Genomic DNA, 18,370 nt, shown 5'->3' on the forward strand with positions numbered 1-18,370 from the left:
CTAGATGGGTCTCCACTTCCCAAAACCACCTGGACTAACACAAGTCAGCAATTAACCAAAGTCCAAGCACGCTGGATGTCTACCATGGCTGAACCCACCGAAAAAGAGAAGATGGAGCGCGGTGAGCTCTTCATTGCCTTCTCCCCGGAGCTGCAAGCCGAGCGAGACCGCTGCAAATACGCCTACATCCGCTTCAACGAGGCGGGCGAGGTATCGCGGCGGCGGTCGGTTGAACTGTGGAGAGAGTGAGTAACGCAGAAATGTGACAGACATCCTCTCATTTGAATTCTTCATTTCATATCTCATGCATAAACATATCCTATGCTAACAACTATCCGCAGCATCACCAACGACAAAACCCCACTCCCACCTGTTCAATCTGATCCCGCAGCCGACGAGGCTCTGTTCCAGAACGAGCCCTGGGTCGAGCCCCCCGTGCGGGTCGACTACGGGTACAATGTAAAACTCGACGAGGGCGCCTTCATCAATTCCAACGCGGTCTTCATCGACAGCTGCCCGATTACTATCGGGGCGCGAACTATGTTCGGCCCCGGGGTCAACTTGTACTCTGGTGGGCATCCGCTTGATCCTGCACTGCGCAATGGCTTGAAGGGGCCGGAGTTTGGAAAGCCGATTACTATTGGTGAGGATTGTTGGCTGGGTGGAAATGTGATTGTCTTGCCCGGTGTGACGATTGGGAAGGGGTGCACGATTGGGGCGGGCAGTGTGGTTACCAAGGTGAGTCGATGGGATTTTTATCGGATATGAAGTAGTTGAGCTGACGGTGTGATCCAACAGGATGTGCCTGCGTTCCACGTCGCAGCTGGGAACCCAGCTAGGATTATCCGTCGGATTGAAACCACGATGACAGAGTAGGGGTGGTAGGTGGTTGAAAGGGAGATAGACCAATCGACTTATAACAGTTCGTAAAGCAGAGTATGGTAGATCCTATGGGGTTACTCCGATTTCCTGCATGTATATAATTCAACTCCCTAGATCTGTCTTGCAGACTGCGCTAGCAAAGTGGCAGGAGAATCAATGTGGTCGGGCTGAACGTTACTTTATAGATTGTTTTTACTCAGTACGGTGTCCAATGATCGATTAATGATCTTCATTCATCTTTATTCCTGTTTGTGCAGCCTTTCTTGTTCGTCGGTACATAAACAGCCAATATTGTGCACAGGAGTTTCTCCACACCACGTCACCGTCGTCGCTCACAACAACTTTTCTCTTTGCTTTCACTCTTCCTTCTGCTCCTCCCCCTGCTCCCCATCACTTTTGTCTTTCTTTCTTTCTTCTCTTTCTCTCTCTTCCCACCCTCCCCATTCCATCACCTCTCCCTTTCTTCCTCTCCCTTCTTCTCACCCACACATCCCCACGAGGAAAATGTCATGGCTGAAGCCCCGCTAGAGAGCTCTAGCACCCCGCCTGGCGCTACCTCAGAATCAACGCGTCCGGGCGGCCCCATGGAAGAGCAGGACCCTCAGATCCGGAAACGCCCGCGTCTCGACAGTGGAAGCCGAGTGAGCGAGTCGTTGGCGATCGATGATGACCGCGCGACGGCCGCGCCTGCCGTTGACATGGACGAGACCCCGGATATCGCGCGCCCGCCTTCCAAAGTCACCATCAACGTCAAGTCTCCCACCTCCGACATGCCCTCCGGCACAGACACCCCAACCGAGCAGACGGAGGTCGCGCCAGAGCCTCAGCCCACCCCCGACGACGCGCCCATCTCCATCTCGTCGTCTCCCGACCACACCCCCGAAATCGAAGTTGCCGAGCTGGAGGACATCGGCCAGGATCCCAACATGTCCAGCTGGAGGCCGCTGGAGAAGGTATTGCAGGACCCCGGCGCGTCCGAGGTCGCCAAGACTCATGGCTCTGTCCCGATGATCAACTGGTTCCCCCGAGTGCGCGAGAACTTGGGGCCTCGTGAGAACTTGGGAAGGATTTGCATGATGATTGATAAAGGTGAGAAAGGCGTTGAACTCGCTTTGCTACGCATGCTGACCCTGCTGGGTAGGTGACCCGCACGACGCCGAAGTACTGGTCGCTACAAAACATTGGTTGGACGACTGCGTGGGCAATCTGGATCGCCTAACACCAGCGGTGTTTGCTGCAGATCATGAATTCTGGGAGGAGCTTCCCAGTGTGGTGGAGGCTTTGCTGCGCCGACAGTGAGATAATCATCCCCGGGTCCTGGAAAGCGAGCTAACAGGGTTGCTAGACAACCAATTCAACCGGACGCTGGGCAAGGTGTTTGGAGTCTGCTGGAAGAATTCTTCGTGGACTTCGCCCGGATTACTTTTCATCTGATTCGCCTGGACACGTCAATCCTGACCCGGGTATCCAGCGAAACAGATATCCAACTGCCGGACAGCTCGTCACGGCAATACCTACAACCTCTTGCCTGGACAATTCAACTTACCAACATCCCTTTCTTTCGTACTCTAGACCGGCTGCATGATACCGAGGTTGTGGATCTTCTCATTCGCATCAGAAATCGGGTCCTGGCAGCTCCGATAGATGCCCCCAGTACACTGTCCGAGTACGTGTCTCTCATCATCCCACGCCTTCCGAAATATCCACAGCTATCAACGATGCTCATCAGCATCTTCCTTGTTATTTGCCCTTTGGTCGACCGCACCTTGGAGCGGAGGCAGAATGATGAACCGACGACTGTGGACTTGCCAGCAGCCATGCAAACCCTTTATGAGACAGTACGCATGATGGACGAGGCGTACCGAGAGCACATCACCAAGAAGTCGTCATGGCTCAACAGCGAAATGTCGGACCAGTTTCTGCGTTTCTTTTGTCGCAGTTACCTTTCCTTCTCTCATTTCTCCGACGAATATCTTCAGCGCCTGTCAACTGATCTGTCAATACCTCTCCCGCAAGACGTCACTTCAGAAGAAAGCGGATCGATTCTCTGGTGGGCTTGGAGGTTTGGCATTCTCAAGAAACACATCATGGAGGGTCGCATGGAGCTTCGAGTGCTTGGCGTGGAAACGATGCAGTCTGATTTGGTTGGGATTTGGCGGCAGCATCTCGCTCAAAACCCAGAGGGTGTCTCCTTGCCTTTTATCCAGTATTTGGTTCGCTTCCTGCGCGACAGCAAACTGGTAGACTATCTTGTGGGCGTCGATTCTCATCCACAGTTGATCAGCCGCAGCAGTAACATCGTCGGGTTCTTGGTTGTGACCTCCTCCTACACAGATGCTGATACGGACATCATCTGGAAGACCGTGACTGAAAGCCAAGACAGCCGAACCATCTCCGAAGTCCTGTCGATGTTGATGCGCACGCTGCCCATGCACGCTTCTGCATCCTCCGCCCTGCTTTACGTCTGTTCAAAATTGCTGGAGTTTCCCTTGGAGCGGTTTGATTCGCGGATCGTTGACTTTTGTCACCATCTCCTGCAGAATGTGCGCGAAAAGCATTTTGAAAAGGGACGCTACGACTTATCCGAGGCCGAACATGTGGATCCCATTCCTCTACGCCTATGCGTGCGCCTTATTCGGGAGAGCGCTGCCGCTACGGATCTTGCCGTGGAGCAAAAGACGATGATGCAGAAGTTCGGCAGTACGCAGCTCAGGGAGTTTCTCAAGGCTGGACTTAGCGAACTTGATAAAATGGAGATGTACGAGCGCTGCATCCAGGATATTGCCGAGATGAACGAATTCACTGCTGGAAGCATCCAGGCGTTGAACGCCCTCGTCCCTATGCCGGGTACACAAGAGATTTGGAAGCTGGCAACCGAGTTTGATCTGACACGGCTTGTGATCGCGGAATTTGCCCACATTGTTGGCGAAGGACAGGTTAACTTCGGCGATCCGTTCTCCCATCACGGCTTCATTTCACGCGTGCAGATCCTTTCTCGACTCATTGACATGGCCCCAGATACCATCGATTCAGACCTCGGAAATACCCTTTGGAACGGAATCCTCATGTCCAAAACACTTATTCCTCAAGGCCGCATGGCCGTTTGGGACATGCTGTGTACCGTCACTGGTCGCACTGGCAAGACAAACACGTTCGTCGAGCGATGTATTCAGGATTACTTACCAGCACTGCTCCCCGAGGATTACTCACCTGAAGTGCTAGCTTTCGCCAAGCAGTCGATTCACTACGATGTCCGGTTCAATCCTCCTCCCATCGCCAGTGAGAATGAGGTCGTGACAATTCCTGGTATGGAGCGGGTCTGGCAGTTCATTCTGACCGCACCCACTGGCTCCATTGAAACCGAGGCAACCAACTACGCGATTGAAGTCTACCTGGATCACAACATCATTCGCCGATCGCCACGCTCAGCCGTGCAGGCAACCCATATTTCCATTGTCGAGCGTTGTGTTGACCAGCTCAAATCAGCTGCTGGAATCCTGAAGTCCTCGAGCAGTCATTCCACCATTAGCGATGGCACCATGGATATAGACAGCTCGCAAGGAGGAATCGGAGCGCAGGAGCTTAGATTCAGACGCTCATTGCTTTTTCTGCGGCAACTGCTGCACGGATTGAGGACTCGCCCGCAATACAGCCCCCGGCAACGCTCGCCGCCCCGCCTGCCCGACCGACCCCTCAAAGGCGACCCCGTTGATATTTCCTATCAATGGTTCGATGGCGCCAATAGATCCAGTGTCAGCATCTTGCAGATCGGTGATCTCGCCACAGCGGCAGAACTCGTCGAGCGGCTCGCTCACCTCACCGGCTTTTCCAAGTTTGCCGCCATCTGCGGTGGACGTAATGTAGAGCTACTCAAGGATCCAGAAGCTCTTGTGAAGGATCTGAAGTTTCTATCTGGGCTGCTTATTCTTCGTAAAGTCCCAGAGGCCCCGGAATTGGCTCGAGGTGGAAGACACCAACCTCTTACCTCCGTTGATGCGGAGGTGCTCAAACATTTCGATGAACTCTACGAACTTCTCGATCTTAAAGATGACCTGGCCCACGAGGTAAGAACTGGCCTATTGTCGTGACTTCTTGTTTTGGTGCTGACATTTGCAGATCTACGATTTCCTCGTCGTTTTCCCTCCGCAGGATCGAGTTCGCCAGCTTGTTAGGTCCGAGTCCCAAAGCGACAAGGAACTGTTTCCTCTCGAGAAACCGTTCAATGCTCTCTACTCTATGAACACCCTGTCAGCGTGTTTGCGTGAGGAATCGGTAGAGGTCTCTCCTGAACAAACCTTCGTTGCGCATAGCATCCAGGTCCTGGTGTCATTCCTGGCTGGTGACGGGCTTCTAGAATCTCTCGCCGCACATTCTATGAAGTTCTTCCTGGTCACCAGTGCGGTCGAGTGCCTTGTGGTCGCTCTCTCTGTCTATCACCCGGCCAATGATGAGGACAGCTTGGTTCAGGATCCCGCCTTGTTCGTACAGCGGCTTGTCGACCTCATTGATATAGGCCGTCATACGTCTTCTAGCACCGTTCCTAGTATCAATATCCAGCGATTGATATGCAACTCGTTCGGGGTCTTGATCGAAGGCTCATTGGGCGACCAGAAGTTCTGGAGCGCTGTCAAGCAACAGGTGAAATTTGACGAGCTCCTGTGCTCTCTTCTGCTGGAGGAATGTCGTCAGCCAATCCGCCATGAGATCGCAGAGCGCATTAAGATGACCTGTAGTCCTTCGAAGCCGTTCAAGCAGTCCGCCAAATTGACGACTGAGGATCTGGAAAATCCATCGCCCCTCGATAATCCTGCTCGGATTGATATGCTTGCTACGATTTGGAGTGCTTTTGTTCAAGACATACCAAAGACCACAGAGCATGCCTCCCAGTCCGCAGAGTTTTTCAGGACTGCTCTCTGGGTGCTTCAATCTGTCGCCGAGAAATCACCCCGGGATTTGATATTCGGCGACTACGTCAAGCAGTGGAGTGAGATCATGCTGAGCCATCGCACCGAAGAGGTTTGTTCTTCTTTTTCCCGACATATTGATACTCCTGTTAGCTAACCTGTCAACAGTTTGTCGGACGTGAACCCGTCGATGACCTGATCCTTGGGTTTGCTCATTTGCTGGAACTGTGCCTCGATCTGGCTGATTCTGCCCAAGCCAGAATAGACACGCCGTGAGTTTCATTGACCCAAATACCTTGCATCTGTACTCATTTGTCCTCTCCAGTCACCTCGCCGAGAAAATTCTCAGCACTTACCTCTTCCCGGACTTGTCGCTAGAATCGTCGGAGCCTATCGTTCCACAAACTCCTGTCATGCATCACCTCACCCGCCAGAAGCTCTACAACATCATCAACCTTCTCTGCAAACGCAGCGACGATGTTTACGCGAACGTTTTGGACCAGATGGAAGCTATCGTCCCACGAGGTATGTCATGATCTCTCTGAGCCCAGGTTCTTTGCGCGCTAATCCTCCCAATCATTCACAGACTACACCTACGTTTCAAGCTCGGCTCTTGACCGATCGAAAATGCTTCGAGCACCAGAAGGTTACGCTGGTCTCAGGAATCTCTCCAATACCTGCTATCTGAATTCCTTGATGACACAGCTTTTCATGAATGTCGAATTCCGGGAGTTCATCCTGGGACTACATCCCGCAGATCCCGGCTCATCACAAAGGTTGCTCTACGAGACCCAGAGACTCTTTTCATGGATGCAAGAGACCTGGATGAAGAGCTTGGAACCACAGGAATTTGTGGACAGCATTCGGACTTACGACAACGAGGCTATTGATGTCACTATCCAGATGGATGTTGATGAGTTCTACAACCTTCTTTTCGACCGCTGGGAGGCTCAGGTTCTTGACCCTGAAGACAAGAAGAAGTTCCGCTCTTTCTATGGGGGCCAGCTGGTTCAGCAGATCAAGTCCAAGGAATGTGAGCACATATCGGAGAGATTGGAGCCGTTCTCGGCTATTCAGTGTGACATCAAGGGCAAGGCGAGTCTCGAGGAGAGCTTGCAGGCGTATGTTGAGGGCGAGGTCATGCAGGGAGGTAAGTGAAGCAGACTGGGATCATGACTGGAAACCTTTTGCTAAGAATTCGAACTAGACAACAAGTATTCTTGCACTTCCTGCGGACGGCATGTTGATGCTGTCAAGCGGTAAGCTGGGAAACTCTTCTGTTCACCGAGATTGTTTTTGCTGATTCTTGGACAGAGCCTGCCTGAAAGATGTCCCCGACAATCTCATCTTCCACCTCAAGCGGTTTGACTTTGACATGGTGACCATGATGCGAAGCAAGATCAACGACGAGTTCCAATTCCCTCATCGCATTGACATGGCCCCGTTCAAAGTGGAATACCTTTCCGATCCGGACGCCTCTATTGAGCCAGACGTCTTTGAATTGGTCGGTGTTCTCGTCCACACCGGCACAGCTGAATCTGGTCATTATTACTCCTACATGCGTGAGCGACCAACGGCCAGTAGCGTGCCATCGTGGGTTGAATTCAACGACTCCGACGTCAGCAGGTTTGATGTGGCAGCCATCGCCGACCAATGCTTCGGCGGCCCAAGCGAATCTCACTCTGTCAATGGTGTTCGGCTCAACAAGGTCTGGAACGCCTACATGCTGTTTTACCAGCGCGTGTCAACAATGGAGCAATCCAACGGCGTCTTCCGGTCGGCAAAGCGCAATGTCCCTGCCCACGTGCCTATTCCCACCGTGTTCGGAAACCATATCGCCATCGAAAACGAGCTCTATGTACGAAGCTACTGCCTCTTGGACCCCTATTACACCTTTTTCGTGCAACAGATATTGCGACGCGTGGACACCGTGGCCCCCACCCCAAATCGAGAAAAGGTCATCGGACTGGCTGTCGATGTCGGCATGGATACACTCGAGCAGCTCGTGGCGCGGACGAAAGATGCCATGGGACTGGACAATCTCTTTACCGAAATCTTTCAAATCCTCGGCCAGACCCCGTACGCTGCGTATCGGCTGCTGGATTGGGTGTGTGGACGACCCACTTCCATCCGCAACCTCATCCTTAGGGGGCTCCACTCGGAAGTTCGGGTCAAGGGATCTATGCTTATCGTTGGTGCTCTGAAGCAACTTCACACGACGTCCAAGGACTCTGACCTCAATGAGAGCGATCAAAAGATGTGGCGCTCGCGCTTCGAATATGCTTTTGATCAAGTAGCTGAATTGCTGGACAACTTGTGGCCTGCCCTTCAAAGTGCGCCGCGTCCGTGGGATGACTACCATGAGTTCCTCAACATGCTTACTGAGTTTGGTCCATGGGCCATGAGGGTTCTTTTAGACAAAGGTATTTTCATGAGATGCCTCGAAATAATCTGGCTCGAAGGGGAAGACCGCAAGAGACTGAGGGGTCACTATTCGACTTACTGCAGATTGCTCGAGAAGGGTCGTCGCTTCTCCCACCGAAAGCTTCTAGACCTGTGCTCCCTCTTTTTCAAGAGGATTGACCTTACTCTTCCGCCAACTGTGGAGGATGAGGATCGAATTATGTCAGCTGACGGCAGGTTCTCCGTGAACTTGACCGAGAGTTCCTTCATCAAGTCTTTGGATAAGGACGGTTCGCTCATACTCCTGACCAAAATCATCACACATCACCACTGGGTGAATACTCAAGCTTGTCGGAACATTCTTTCTCTCTTCCTCGAAGCAGAACCCGAGATGGGTCTCCTGGGCCCTATCTGTCAGACACTGGAGGCCGGTTTGAGAGTGTCTCCCGCGGATCTCTGCACACCATTCCTGGATTCGACAATCTTGTTTTGCAGACGCTCCCCTGATGAAGAGCGAATCATCGCCATGATCGACTTCGTCGCCAAGGGAGTGGATACTATCAACAACAGCGGGGGCTTGGAACACTTGGAATTCTTCACCCATCTGTGCCGCCTGTCGAACGAGCGTGCCAACCTTGACCGCAATTACTTCACTCAGTTGTCCATGGAAAGGATTCCGGACTGGGCTCCCACTCTTCTCATTGACAAGGACAGAAATGTGCGGCATGCGACAATCAGCGCTCTCAGCACCTTGCTTTTCACCGATACCGATGAGACCGACGATGAATACCAGGCTCGGTGCTCTTCCATTGCTCGCGAATTGATGACTGCTTGCGTGAACAAGATCGACAAGTCGTTCTTCCATAGTGACGTTCAGACCATTGAGTCCAGGACTGTGGAGGCCATCATCCAGGTCATTAACCACTGCTTGGAGACCTTCTACGATGACAGCAAAGAGGAGGACAAGAAGGTTATCCAGGAGACGAATTGTAAGAAGACCCTTTTTCGTGCCCTCTCCTTGCATGGCTATTAACATTTTCTTGCCTAGCCGCGGTAGTGTTCCTCGAGCGGATGACTATAGATGCCCCTGAAGAACTGATTTCTGGTATGTTCCTCTTTCTTCGCATCAGCTTCCCTGTCTAACCTTTTCTTTTTGCAAATGTTCCAGAATCTGATCTGCCTTCTGCAGAGGAATGGGAAAACAACTCTCCTTTGGGTAGCGACTCGGAAGAAATAGGACTCGTGGGATCGCCTTAAGCCAACCATCCCAGAGAAACCCTTTGCCTTTTTTGCCGCCCATATGGAACGTTCTCAGCGATGGATTGATACACGAAGCAACGATTTTACGATTACACACATCAACACCCTCTTCTCTCCGTACATGATTGATTCTTGGCTTCATATCAGGAAGACTTTGCATCGCAACCTTGAATATTCCTTCTTGTCTGCGACGTACCGTCCACCCTTTTCTGACCTTCGCGCTGCTGCTATTTTGCTTCATAGACCCGGCGTTTTCAAATCCTTTACCGGTTCGGGATGGATTGACCCCCCGGTAAAATGGTGTACTAGAACTTTCTCCCATCCTGTCCTATCCTGTTGTCCATCTTGCTCATGAGTGAGCAATTGACCTCTTTTTGTGTTTTGTGATTCATTCAAATGGAATCTTCGCTGTGGGAGTCTTAATGAGGAGGGCTCTTCCTTGCTCTTTTTCTGGGTTGATTTCCATATCCTGTCTTACTTATCTGTCCTGGGGCTTGCTTGTGTTGCGTTTTGGGGTGAATGAAACGAATGGATTGAATAGGTAGATTTTGCTTGCTCGAATGGAGTGCGCAGGATCGGGAATCGCTCTCCTTTTCTTTCTTCTTTCTTCTTTCTAGCATCGACTGTAGACTAAAGCAACGACGCTGGGATACTCCTGTAGCAGCGTTTGTCTATGGAATCCTATGCCGAAGTCGCAGGCGTGTGTGTCTACATGTAGAGAGTGAATGTTTGACGTTTGTTTACTTTGAAGGACGGTAGGGAAGAAAAGCATAGTTTTATGATATTGTACAAAGAAGTTCCTCTAGATAAACCGATTGTTCTCATTACCCCAGGCGCCAGCGCCCAAGGCATCCAGTTTTGTTTTCGTGTTTTCTTATCCTGCTGTACCAAAGCATGCCAAAGCATGCCACGTTGTCGGGGTCGGTTCGTTAGACGTCTTCGAACTCATCCTCATCCTCATCGGATTCCTCCTCATTGTTCACTGCGGGCTCTACCTTCGCATCGGGGTCAGGTTTGATCGCAGGCTCGGTCGTGAGCTCGGAGTCAAACTTGATCCTCTTCGCGGCGGGTCCGTCATCGGCAGGCGTGGAGGGCGTATCGACAGACGACTGAGGCGCGCTGACGCTCGACGCCGAGTCATGTTCGCGTTTGATACCAGCAAGACCGGGTGTAGAGGAAGTGGGGGCGCTGGTAGGACCACCACCGGCTGTGGCAGGTGTGCCTGGTCCACTTGGTCCAGACACGCCGCCTACATCCTCGAACTCGTCCTCATCATCCGAGTCCTCTTCACTGCTGGCGTCTTCTTGCTCCTGCAGTTCCTTCTCGCGCTCCATCGCCGCATAGTACGCGGCAACCTTGTCGTCAAGGGCATCCAGACTGGGTTTCTGGTCTTCGTCGCCAAGGTCAGGCTTGACGAAGACACCCGCGTCATTCTGAGCCCCGGCACCTCCAGGCACGGCGTTCTTGACGGTAGAATGTGTGTGCCAGACCGGGAGCGCGTTTTGTTTCTCCACCGCAGCCTTACGAGCGGCTTCTTCGGCTTGCTCCGCGGCACTCTTCTCCTCGGTCGAGGTAAGCGAGATCTCCAACGCCGCCGCATCTGTCTTGATGTGACCGCGCGTAAGATCCTGTTGCTTGGCCGCAACGGGAATCACCGCGCGCGTTGGGTGTGTGGCCTGGTTGCGGGGCACCTCTACCTTGTGATCCCACGCCGTGTCGAAGTCATTCGGCGGGATCTCGACGGAGTCGATCTGCTTCAGCAGTTTGAGCATGTTGTCCAACTGCGCCATCAGCTTGCTGTTCTTCTCGTGGCCGGTGCGGTCTATGCCCTCGACACCCTTGACATCCTCCGTCCGCTCTAGGGTGGCGCCGCACTCCTGGCACTCGAATCCTTCTTCCGAGACAAGGCTAAGGACGTCCAGCTCGGTCCATTCGGCTCCGCATCGGAGACAGATGTACTCCTTGCGTTCTTCGCTCGGCGTGTACTGTGCCTTGATTGTCGACGTCAACTTGGACACCTTGTACTTGATCGCGTCGATGACGGGGTGCAGCGGGATATAGTAGTAGTCACGGTTGACCGGGCGGGTTGAACCATCGCGAATCTCGGCACGCGTACTCCTGTGTATGACGAAGAATTCCAAAATCAGCTTATATTCGGACATGCATTGGACCAAACACATACACTGCGAGTAAACGGTCCTCCCGCAGTCGCGCACATAGCTTGCGAAGGTCCTTCTGTTGCATGCCCATCAAGAAAGCGAGATCTTCGGCGTGGAGACTGCAGCAGGTCAGGTCAGCCAGAAGCTAAGCAGATCCATTGGGGCGCATCGTACACCGAGTGCAGGAAGAGCGCATCCACGACCAGGATGTGGCGCGTTTCATAGAACGCACGCACCACGCTCCGGATGAGCGTATTGGCGAGATCCATGGCTGCTGTGAGGGCGGAGTGAAAGCTGTCCCGAGCAGCGATCGCTTTGAGCGCAAGGCGTCAGGTCGCGCGAGTTAGACGGCGGGTCAGACGTGCATGCTTCGGAGATGTGCACCGAAACTAGCTAAGGGCAGTTGGCTTTATAGGCTGGACGCCCGGTTTGGTGAAGAATGAGAGAAGGGCCGGGGTGCAGTGAATGAATGAGGCTCTTAATGGGACCAAAGATGAATAGGACAGGTCACATGCTAATATATGCCTGAGGCAGGAAGCTCGCCCATTCCGCACTAGCGTAAGATTGACCATGGAAAATGTTCGGCTGCGCTTCGTTTTGCTCTGCGACTCTTTTCATGCCAGCCTCGTTCTTTTTCCCGCGGTGTCTGACAGGGATAGCCCTCAGATCCAGAACTCCATTCGCTAACCATTCCTCCTTTACATTTGCTCGACACAACAATCTATTCTTCCCCCGGCGCACGTTTTTACTCAAGACAACACCTCGCGCCGAGCTATCAGACATCCTCTCACAAACACAATGGCCGATAACAAAGGAAGCGGAGGCCGCGCTGGTGGAGGCCGTAAGAAACGAGATATGGGCCGGGCAGAATGGAGGTAAGCTGCGTGGACTTCATCCCTCGACCTCCGCAGTACTGACTAACCACGAGACAGTCGGTCGGTGACAGACAAGCGAGCGCGCCTTGAAGAGAAAGAAGAGGTCAAACGCCGAAAAATCGAGAATGGGGAAGGGGTCCAGGCTCCGATCTATGCGACACAGTTTTCCAAAGAGGAGATTGAGAATGAGGAGCGGAGACCCAAAAAGAAGGTCGCGGTGTTGATGGGATACTCCGGGACGGGCTACGCTGGCATGCAGATGTACAGTTATTTAATCTATGTACTGTGCTAAGTGCTGACGTTGATTTTATAGGAACGACTCACAAAAGACTATTGAGGGCGATCTTTTCACGGCCTTGGTTGCCGCCGGCGCCATATCGAAAGCCAATGCCTCGGACCCGAAGAAGTCGTCGTTCGTGCGTTGTGCACGCACCGACAAAGGTGTACATGCGGCGGGAAATGTCGTGTCTCTGAAGATGATCGTTGAGGATCCGGACATCGTCCAGAAGATCAATGACAAGCTCAGCCCACAGATTCGCGTTTGGGGCCTCGAGCTCACTGCCAAGAGTTTCAGCTGCTACCAGATGTGTGACTCTCGGGTATATGAGTATTTGCTACCGAGCCACTGTCTGCTCCCGCCGCATCCCAGCACATACCTTGGAAGGAAGATTGTGGAGCTTGCTGAGCAAGCCGGCGACCTGGATGAAGTCAAGGCTCGACAAGAGGATGTTGCAGGGTTTTGGGAGGATGTCGATGAGAAGCACATCAAACCTATCTTGGAGAATGTCCCGGAGGATGTGCGCAAGGTTGTCCAAAAGGCTCTTTACTTCGATGACAGCCAGGATGCAGAGCCAGAGAAAGACGCTGAATTGACTGATGAACCGGCAAAAACACAACCCTCTCAACAGGAATCTGCTACCGAACAGTCATCCGAGACTCCTCAGGACCAACCCTACCAGATGGATCCTCGTGAACGACTCATTAAAGATACCGTCAAGGCCGTCAAAGCGGCTTATACAGCGGCGAAACGCACTTACCGAGTACCGGCTTCCCGTGTCGCGCACCTTCAAGAATGCCTGAGTCTCTATGAGGGCACCACGAACTTCCACAACTACACCATTCAAAAAACATACAGTGACCCATCTGCCAAACGATACATCAAATCATTCAAAGCGAATCCCACCCCGATCATCATTAATGGCACTGAATGGCTCAGTCTCAAAGTCCATGGCCAGAGTTTCATGATGCACCAGATCCGCAAAATGGTTGCAATGGCCGCTCTGGTCACTCGTTGCGGCTGTATCCCTGACCGCATCAAGGACACCTACGGACCCGACCGCATTGCCATTCCCAAGGCACCGGGCCTGGGACTTTTGCTGGAGCGCCCTATTTTTGGCGCCTACAATGCAAGGGCTGAGGGACTCTCAAGGAGCCCAATTGACTTTGAAAAGTTTTCCAAGGAGATGAACGAGTTCAAACAGCGAGAGATCTACGACCGGATATTCCGGGAGGAGGAGCAGCTGAATGCGTATGCGACCCCCATCTCCATTTGCGAGGAATTCTTTCTAACTTGGTGCACGCAGATTCGGCGCTTTCTTCAACCACATTGATCATTTCCCCCAAGGGTATTTTCTCTATGTCACCTCCGGTGGAATCCCGGCTGCTCGACTCGCTGTGGCACCTTCTGCTGATTCGAACAGCTCGGCCCCGTCCACATCACGCAAAAAGGACAAGTCTCAGTGGAAGGCACTCGCTGCTATTGAGTCCGCGTCCGAGGATGAGGGGGGAATTCCGGATGGCGGCGAGGAAGGGAATTGATATCTGTAGAGTCCAGAGCTTGTACGATTTAGACATACCCACTGTTATGAAATGAGAAAGGTGTCTCTATTCCGTCATCAACCAAAATTAACATCTACGCCACAGTCAGTCACTATATAATCCCGCAAGGAAAAAGTAGGCCCTTCTTTAACGTACTCGCCATAAGGAAACGGCGGGACCTGAAGATGATGCTGATCCACCACACACCAGGTCGGAGGTCGGCCTCAAGAGCACCGAGCCCCGCAAATATGGAGTCGAGCGGGACGAATTCCATTCCCGGCCAACGTATAAAGGGTCCGTTCAAAATGGTTTCGCTCGCAATAGACTGCGCAAGATCCCTCTTTCTCACGGCAGCGTAGCAGCAGTCAGCTCGGTGCAAAAAGTCTTCTACTATTTCTTTTCCATCGAACGCAATGTCAGCCACGTCACCGAATAGAGTCTTCGCCCTTTCCAACGTCAGGGTCTTTGATGGACAAAAGATTCAAGAACCTAGCACTGTCATAATTGATGGCGAACTGATTGGTAGCCCTGATGCCGTTCCGACTGAAACCGTTGATGCGCATGGATCGATCCTTCTTCCTGGATTGATTGACTGCCATGTCCATTTGACTGGCCCGAAGGACCTCTCACAAATGGCAAGATTCGGTGTGACGACCGCACTGGATATGGCGACCTGGCCGGCCGATCTTCTCAACTCTCTTCGGGGTCGAAAGGGAGTGACCGATATTAGAGGCTGCGGGCTTGCTGCCACTGCCCCTGGAAGTGTCCACAGCCATATTCCAACAATACCCAAAGAGGCATTGGTCTCGAACACTGCGGAAGCTGAACGTTTCGTGGAAAAGCAGGTGGCTGAAGGCGCTGATTATATTAAAGTAGTGGCTGATATTCCTGGTCCGAGCCAAGAATGCCTCAATGCTTTAGTCGAGTCCGCGCATCGCCATCAGAAACTCGTCGTTGCTCATGCCGTGACGACAATGGCTATCCAAATGGCTCAGAGTGCGGGTGCAGATGCTATAACCCATGCTCCTCTTAATGCAATCATGAGCGATGAGGAAGTTAGCCAAATGCTAGAAGAGAAGCGAATCAGCATTCCCACATTGACAATGATGAAGGGCGCTGCTGCGAAAAAAGCAGGCGCCTACAAAAACGCTAAGGATACGGTCTCTACTCTTCATCGTGTAGGTGTTCCAATACTTGCTGGCACCGATGCAAACATGACCCCAGGTGTGCCTTTTAATGTTATCTACGGAATCAGCTTGCATGAGGAGCTAGAGCTTTTAGTTGAAGCCGGTCTTTCAACAACTGAAGCCCTCTGCGCGGCCACCCATCTGCCTGCAAAACATTTTGGCTTGAACGACCGGGGCATCATTGAGCCTGGTCGCCGAGCAGATCTGATTCTCATTAAAGGAGATCCCGTGGTGGATATCAAAGCGACTCGGCAGATTGAAAGGATCTGGATTGCTGGTCAGGAGTTTAAGCAAGAAACTGAATGACCTCAAAAGATCATCACTCATTTCATACTCTTTATTTCTTAATTGATATTTGTCCGTAGCGAGTTAAGTTCCACTCTTTCATATGCCTAAATAATCAGGCCATATAATACGAGGTGATGTCTTCCGTGTGTTGAATGCCGGATGTGAGCGGTTATCTGGACCCACCAGCCATCTATGGGAATCGATCCGTCATCCATTTGCGGCCCTCTCACCTTTCACTACAACAATTGAATTTTTTAGGCTAATCTATGACATGATCTGACCGGCTTTTAGTCAGATCACATCTTGGGAAATATCCGTGCACCACTTTAAGGGTGGTCTCCAGGTAGAACTTGCGGCGATCTGCATTGCTCATATCAGAGCACATCGAACAACTTCCTAGTTCCTAAATTGCTTGATTTCATCATCATGAATCTTCTGATGACGTTAAAACTGCTTCCTATAGTGGTTACATGGCTCGTGGTGTACAGCTATGCGGGAGCGCCTTGCTCTTCCGATGAATGCGATATCCTGCAACGAGACTCAAGGACCGTGGCGTCTTCGTCGCTTTACAGAAAAGCACTTCCCAACGCCCCCGATGGATACACACCCAAGGGCCAAACCTGTCCTGTAGATAGACCATCCATCCGCAATGGGTCGACACTGTCAGCGAACGAAACGGCATGGCTGGAACGGCGACGAACCGTCACCACAGATGCGATGATCGACTTTCTGGGCCGACTGGACTTCGGCTCCCTAAACGCATCTTCATATATCGAGCAGAATGCTGGCAATGCATCCGCACTCCCCAATATCGGAATCGCGACGTCCGGCGGTGGTTATCGAGCGCTGATGAACGGCGGCGGCGCGCTACAGGCTTTTGACTCCCGAACGCCCAACTCGAGTCTTCCAGGCCACTTGGGAGGAATTCTGCAGTCGGCCACGTATCTCGCCGGGCTGAGCGGAGGCAGCTGGCTAGTCGGGTCTCTCTATCTCAATAATTTCACGGACGTCACGTCCCTGCGAGACAGCGGAACGGTGTGGCAGTTCCAGAATTCCATCTTCGACGGCCCATCGCATAGTTTTGATTTTGGCATCAGTACAGTCAAGTACTACTCGCAGTTGGAGGATGCAGTGAGCGGGAAGTCGGACGCTGGATACAATGCTTCTATCACGGATTACTGGTAAGAGCGAACATTCTGCTGGATTTGCTTTTCTTGGACACTCATGCTGATCTGACCACGAAGGGGTCGCGCGCTCGCCTACCAACTTATCAATGCCACCGAAGGTGGTCTCAGCTACACTTGGTCCTCCATTGCTCTGAGCAAGGATTTCCAGAGCGCAGGCATGCCTATGCCTATCATCGTCACGGATGGCAGAGCTCCTGGGCAGATCCTCGTTCCAGACAACGCGACCGTGTTTGAATTCAACCCGTGGGAATTTGGGACCTTCAATCTTCCGTTAGAGGCATTTGTGCCTTTGGAGTTTCTCGCGTCCAACTTCTCCGCCGGGACGCTTCCTACAGGCCAACAGTGCGTTCGTGGGTTCGACAATGCCGGGTTCGTGATGGGGACGTCGTCATCGCTATTTAACCAAGCGTTCCTGCAGATCAATAACACCGACGGGTCTGTAGTGAAAAATTCTATCGAAAAAATCCTGGGTGCGATCGGGGCAGCTAACAACGATATCGCCGTGTACGACCCGAACCCATTCTATCTGTACTCTAATCAGTCAGTGTACGCCAGCTCTGAATCGTTGTTCTTGGTGGACGGTGGAGAGGACCTTCAGAATATCCCTCTGGAGCCACTGCTACAGCCGCAGCGCAAAGTGGACATGATCCTGGCGCTAGACTCATCCGCTGATACGACCACAGAATGGCCCAACGGCACTGCCATGGTCGCCACGTACGAGCGCAGCCTGAGCCCGCTGGGCCAGGGCAACGGTCTCCCCTTCCCGCCTGTGCCGGACCAGAACACCTTCGTCAACCTGGGATTGAATAACCGTCCGACCTTCTTCGGCTGCAACAGCTCTAACGTCACCGGCGCGGCCCCGCTGGTCGTTTACCTCGCGAACGCGCCGTACATCTACCAATCCAACGTCTCCACGTTCGACTTGGAATACAACACCACCGAGCGTGACGCCATCATTGAGAATGGCTACGACGTTGCCACGCTGGGAAACGCGACCATCGACTCCAACTGGCCGATCTGTCTGGGTTGTGCTATCTTGAGTCGGAGTCTGGAGCGCACCAACACTCCTGTCCCAGAGAGCTGCACTGCGTGTTTCCAGCAGTACTGCTGGAACGGTACGACGAACAGCACCGATCCGGGCACTTATTATCCCATCTATAAGCTATCGCAGTTGCATGTCTAGCAGCGATTAAGCAGTCTCGGGAAGTAAGATGTTACGGGTCTTGGACTCTATATATCGCCTTCAAGAGTAGGTGTCACCGTTCATCATCACCTACTTGCTAATCGACTGAATGGATACAGTTTCTCGTTCACACAGCACGTAAACTTTTCGCTGCTCGCGATCGCTTTAATAGAGCGGTGAAAGTCGATCATAAACGCTCATCCGAGTTCGTTGTTCAAAGAATA

General features: G+C 52.4%; 6 protein-coding genes across 6 annotated transcripts; 5 read left to right on the forward strand and 1 right to left on the reverse strand.

Moving 5' to 3' along the window:
- Positions 1 to 84: 84 nt before the first annotated feature.
- PFLUO_LOCUS9425 (uncharacterized protein) lies at positions 85 to 876 on the forward strand (the record flags this gene model as incomplete). The annotated part of the gene is made up of 3 exons (XM_073787251.1): positions 85 to 245; positions 342 to 738; positions 799 to 876. 3 exons carry the CDS (start codon positions 85 to 87, stop codon positions 874 to 876), a joined length of 636 nt encoding a protein of 211 aa, XP_073643425.1.
- A 515-nt stretch (positions 877 to 1,391) lies between these two features.
- Positions 1,392 to 9,446, forward strand: PFLUO_LOCUS9426 (uncharacterized protein; the record flags this gene model as incomplete). Its single annotated transcript, XM_073787252.1, has 11 exons — positions 1,392 to 1,971; positions 2,024 to 2,177; positions 2,228 to 4,946; positions 4,999 to 5,898; positions 5,955 to 6,058; positions 6,112 to 6,311; positions 6,373 to 6,936; positions 6,994 to 7,045; positions 7,101 to 9,178; positions 9,238 to 9,294; positions 9,358 to 9,446. 11 exons carry the CDS (start codon positions 1,392 to 1,394, stop codon positions 9,444 to 9,446), a joined length of 7,497 nt encoding a protein of 2,498 aa, XP_073643426.1.
- A 932-nt stretch (positions 9,447 to 10,378) lies between these two features.
- Positions 10,379 to 11,877, reverse strand: PFLUO_LOCUS9427 (uncharacterized protein; the record flags this gene model as incomplete). Its single annotated transcript, XM_073787253.1, has 3 exons — positions 10,379 to 11,567; positions 11,632 to 11,727; positions 11,783 to 11,877. 3 exons carry the CDS (start codon positions 11,875 to 11,877, stop codon positions 10,379 to 10,381), a joined length of 1,380 nt encoding a protein of 459 aa, XP_073643427.1.
- A 529-nt stretch (positions 11,878 to 12,406) lies between these two features.
- On the forward strand, positions 12,407 to 14,301 carry PFLUO_LOCUS9428 (tRNA pseudouridine synthase 1; the record flags this gene model as incomplete). Its single annotated transcript, XM_073787254.1, has 4 exons — positions 12,407 to 12,483; positions 12,541 to 12,744; positions 12,797 to 14,011; positions 14,067 to 14,301. The coding sequence occupies 4 exons, from the start codon at positions 12,407 to 12,409 to the stop codon at positions 14,299 to 14,301; spliced, it is 1,731 nt and encodes a 576-aa protein (XP_073643428.1).
- Positions 14,302 to 14,933: 632 nt separating this feature from the next.
- Positions 14,934 to 15,794, forward strand: PFLUO_LOCUS9429 (uncharacterized protein; the record flags this gene model as incomplete). Its single annotated transcript, XM_073787256.1, has 1 exon — positions 14,934 to 15,794. One exon carries the CDS (start codon positions 14,934 to 14,936, stop codon positions 15,792 to 15,794), a length of 861 nt encoding a protein of 286 aa, XP_073643429.1.
- A 408-nt stretch (positions 15,795 to 16,202) lies between these two features.
- On the forward strand, positions 16,203 to 18,146 carry PFLUO_LOCUS9430 (Lysophospholipase 1; the record flags this gene model as incomplete). The annotated part of the gene is made up of 2 exons (XM_073787257.1): positions 16,203 to 16,957; positions 17,021 to 18,146. The coding sequence occupies 2 exons, from the start codon at positions 16,203 to 16,205 to the stop codon at positions 18,144 to 18,146; spliced, it is 1,881 nt and encodes a 626-aa protein (XP_073643430.1).
- Positions 18,147 to 18,370: the final 224 nt, after the last annotated feature.

This window comes from Penicillium psychrofluorescens, assembly GCF_964197705.1.
Source record: "Penicillium psychrofluorescens genome assembly, chromosome: 6".
NCBI lineage: Eukaryota > Fungi > Ascomycota > Eurotiomycetes > Eurotiales > Aspergillaceae > Penicillium > Penicillium psychrofluorescens.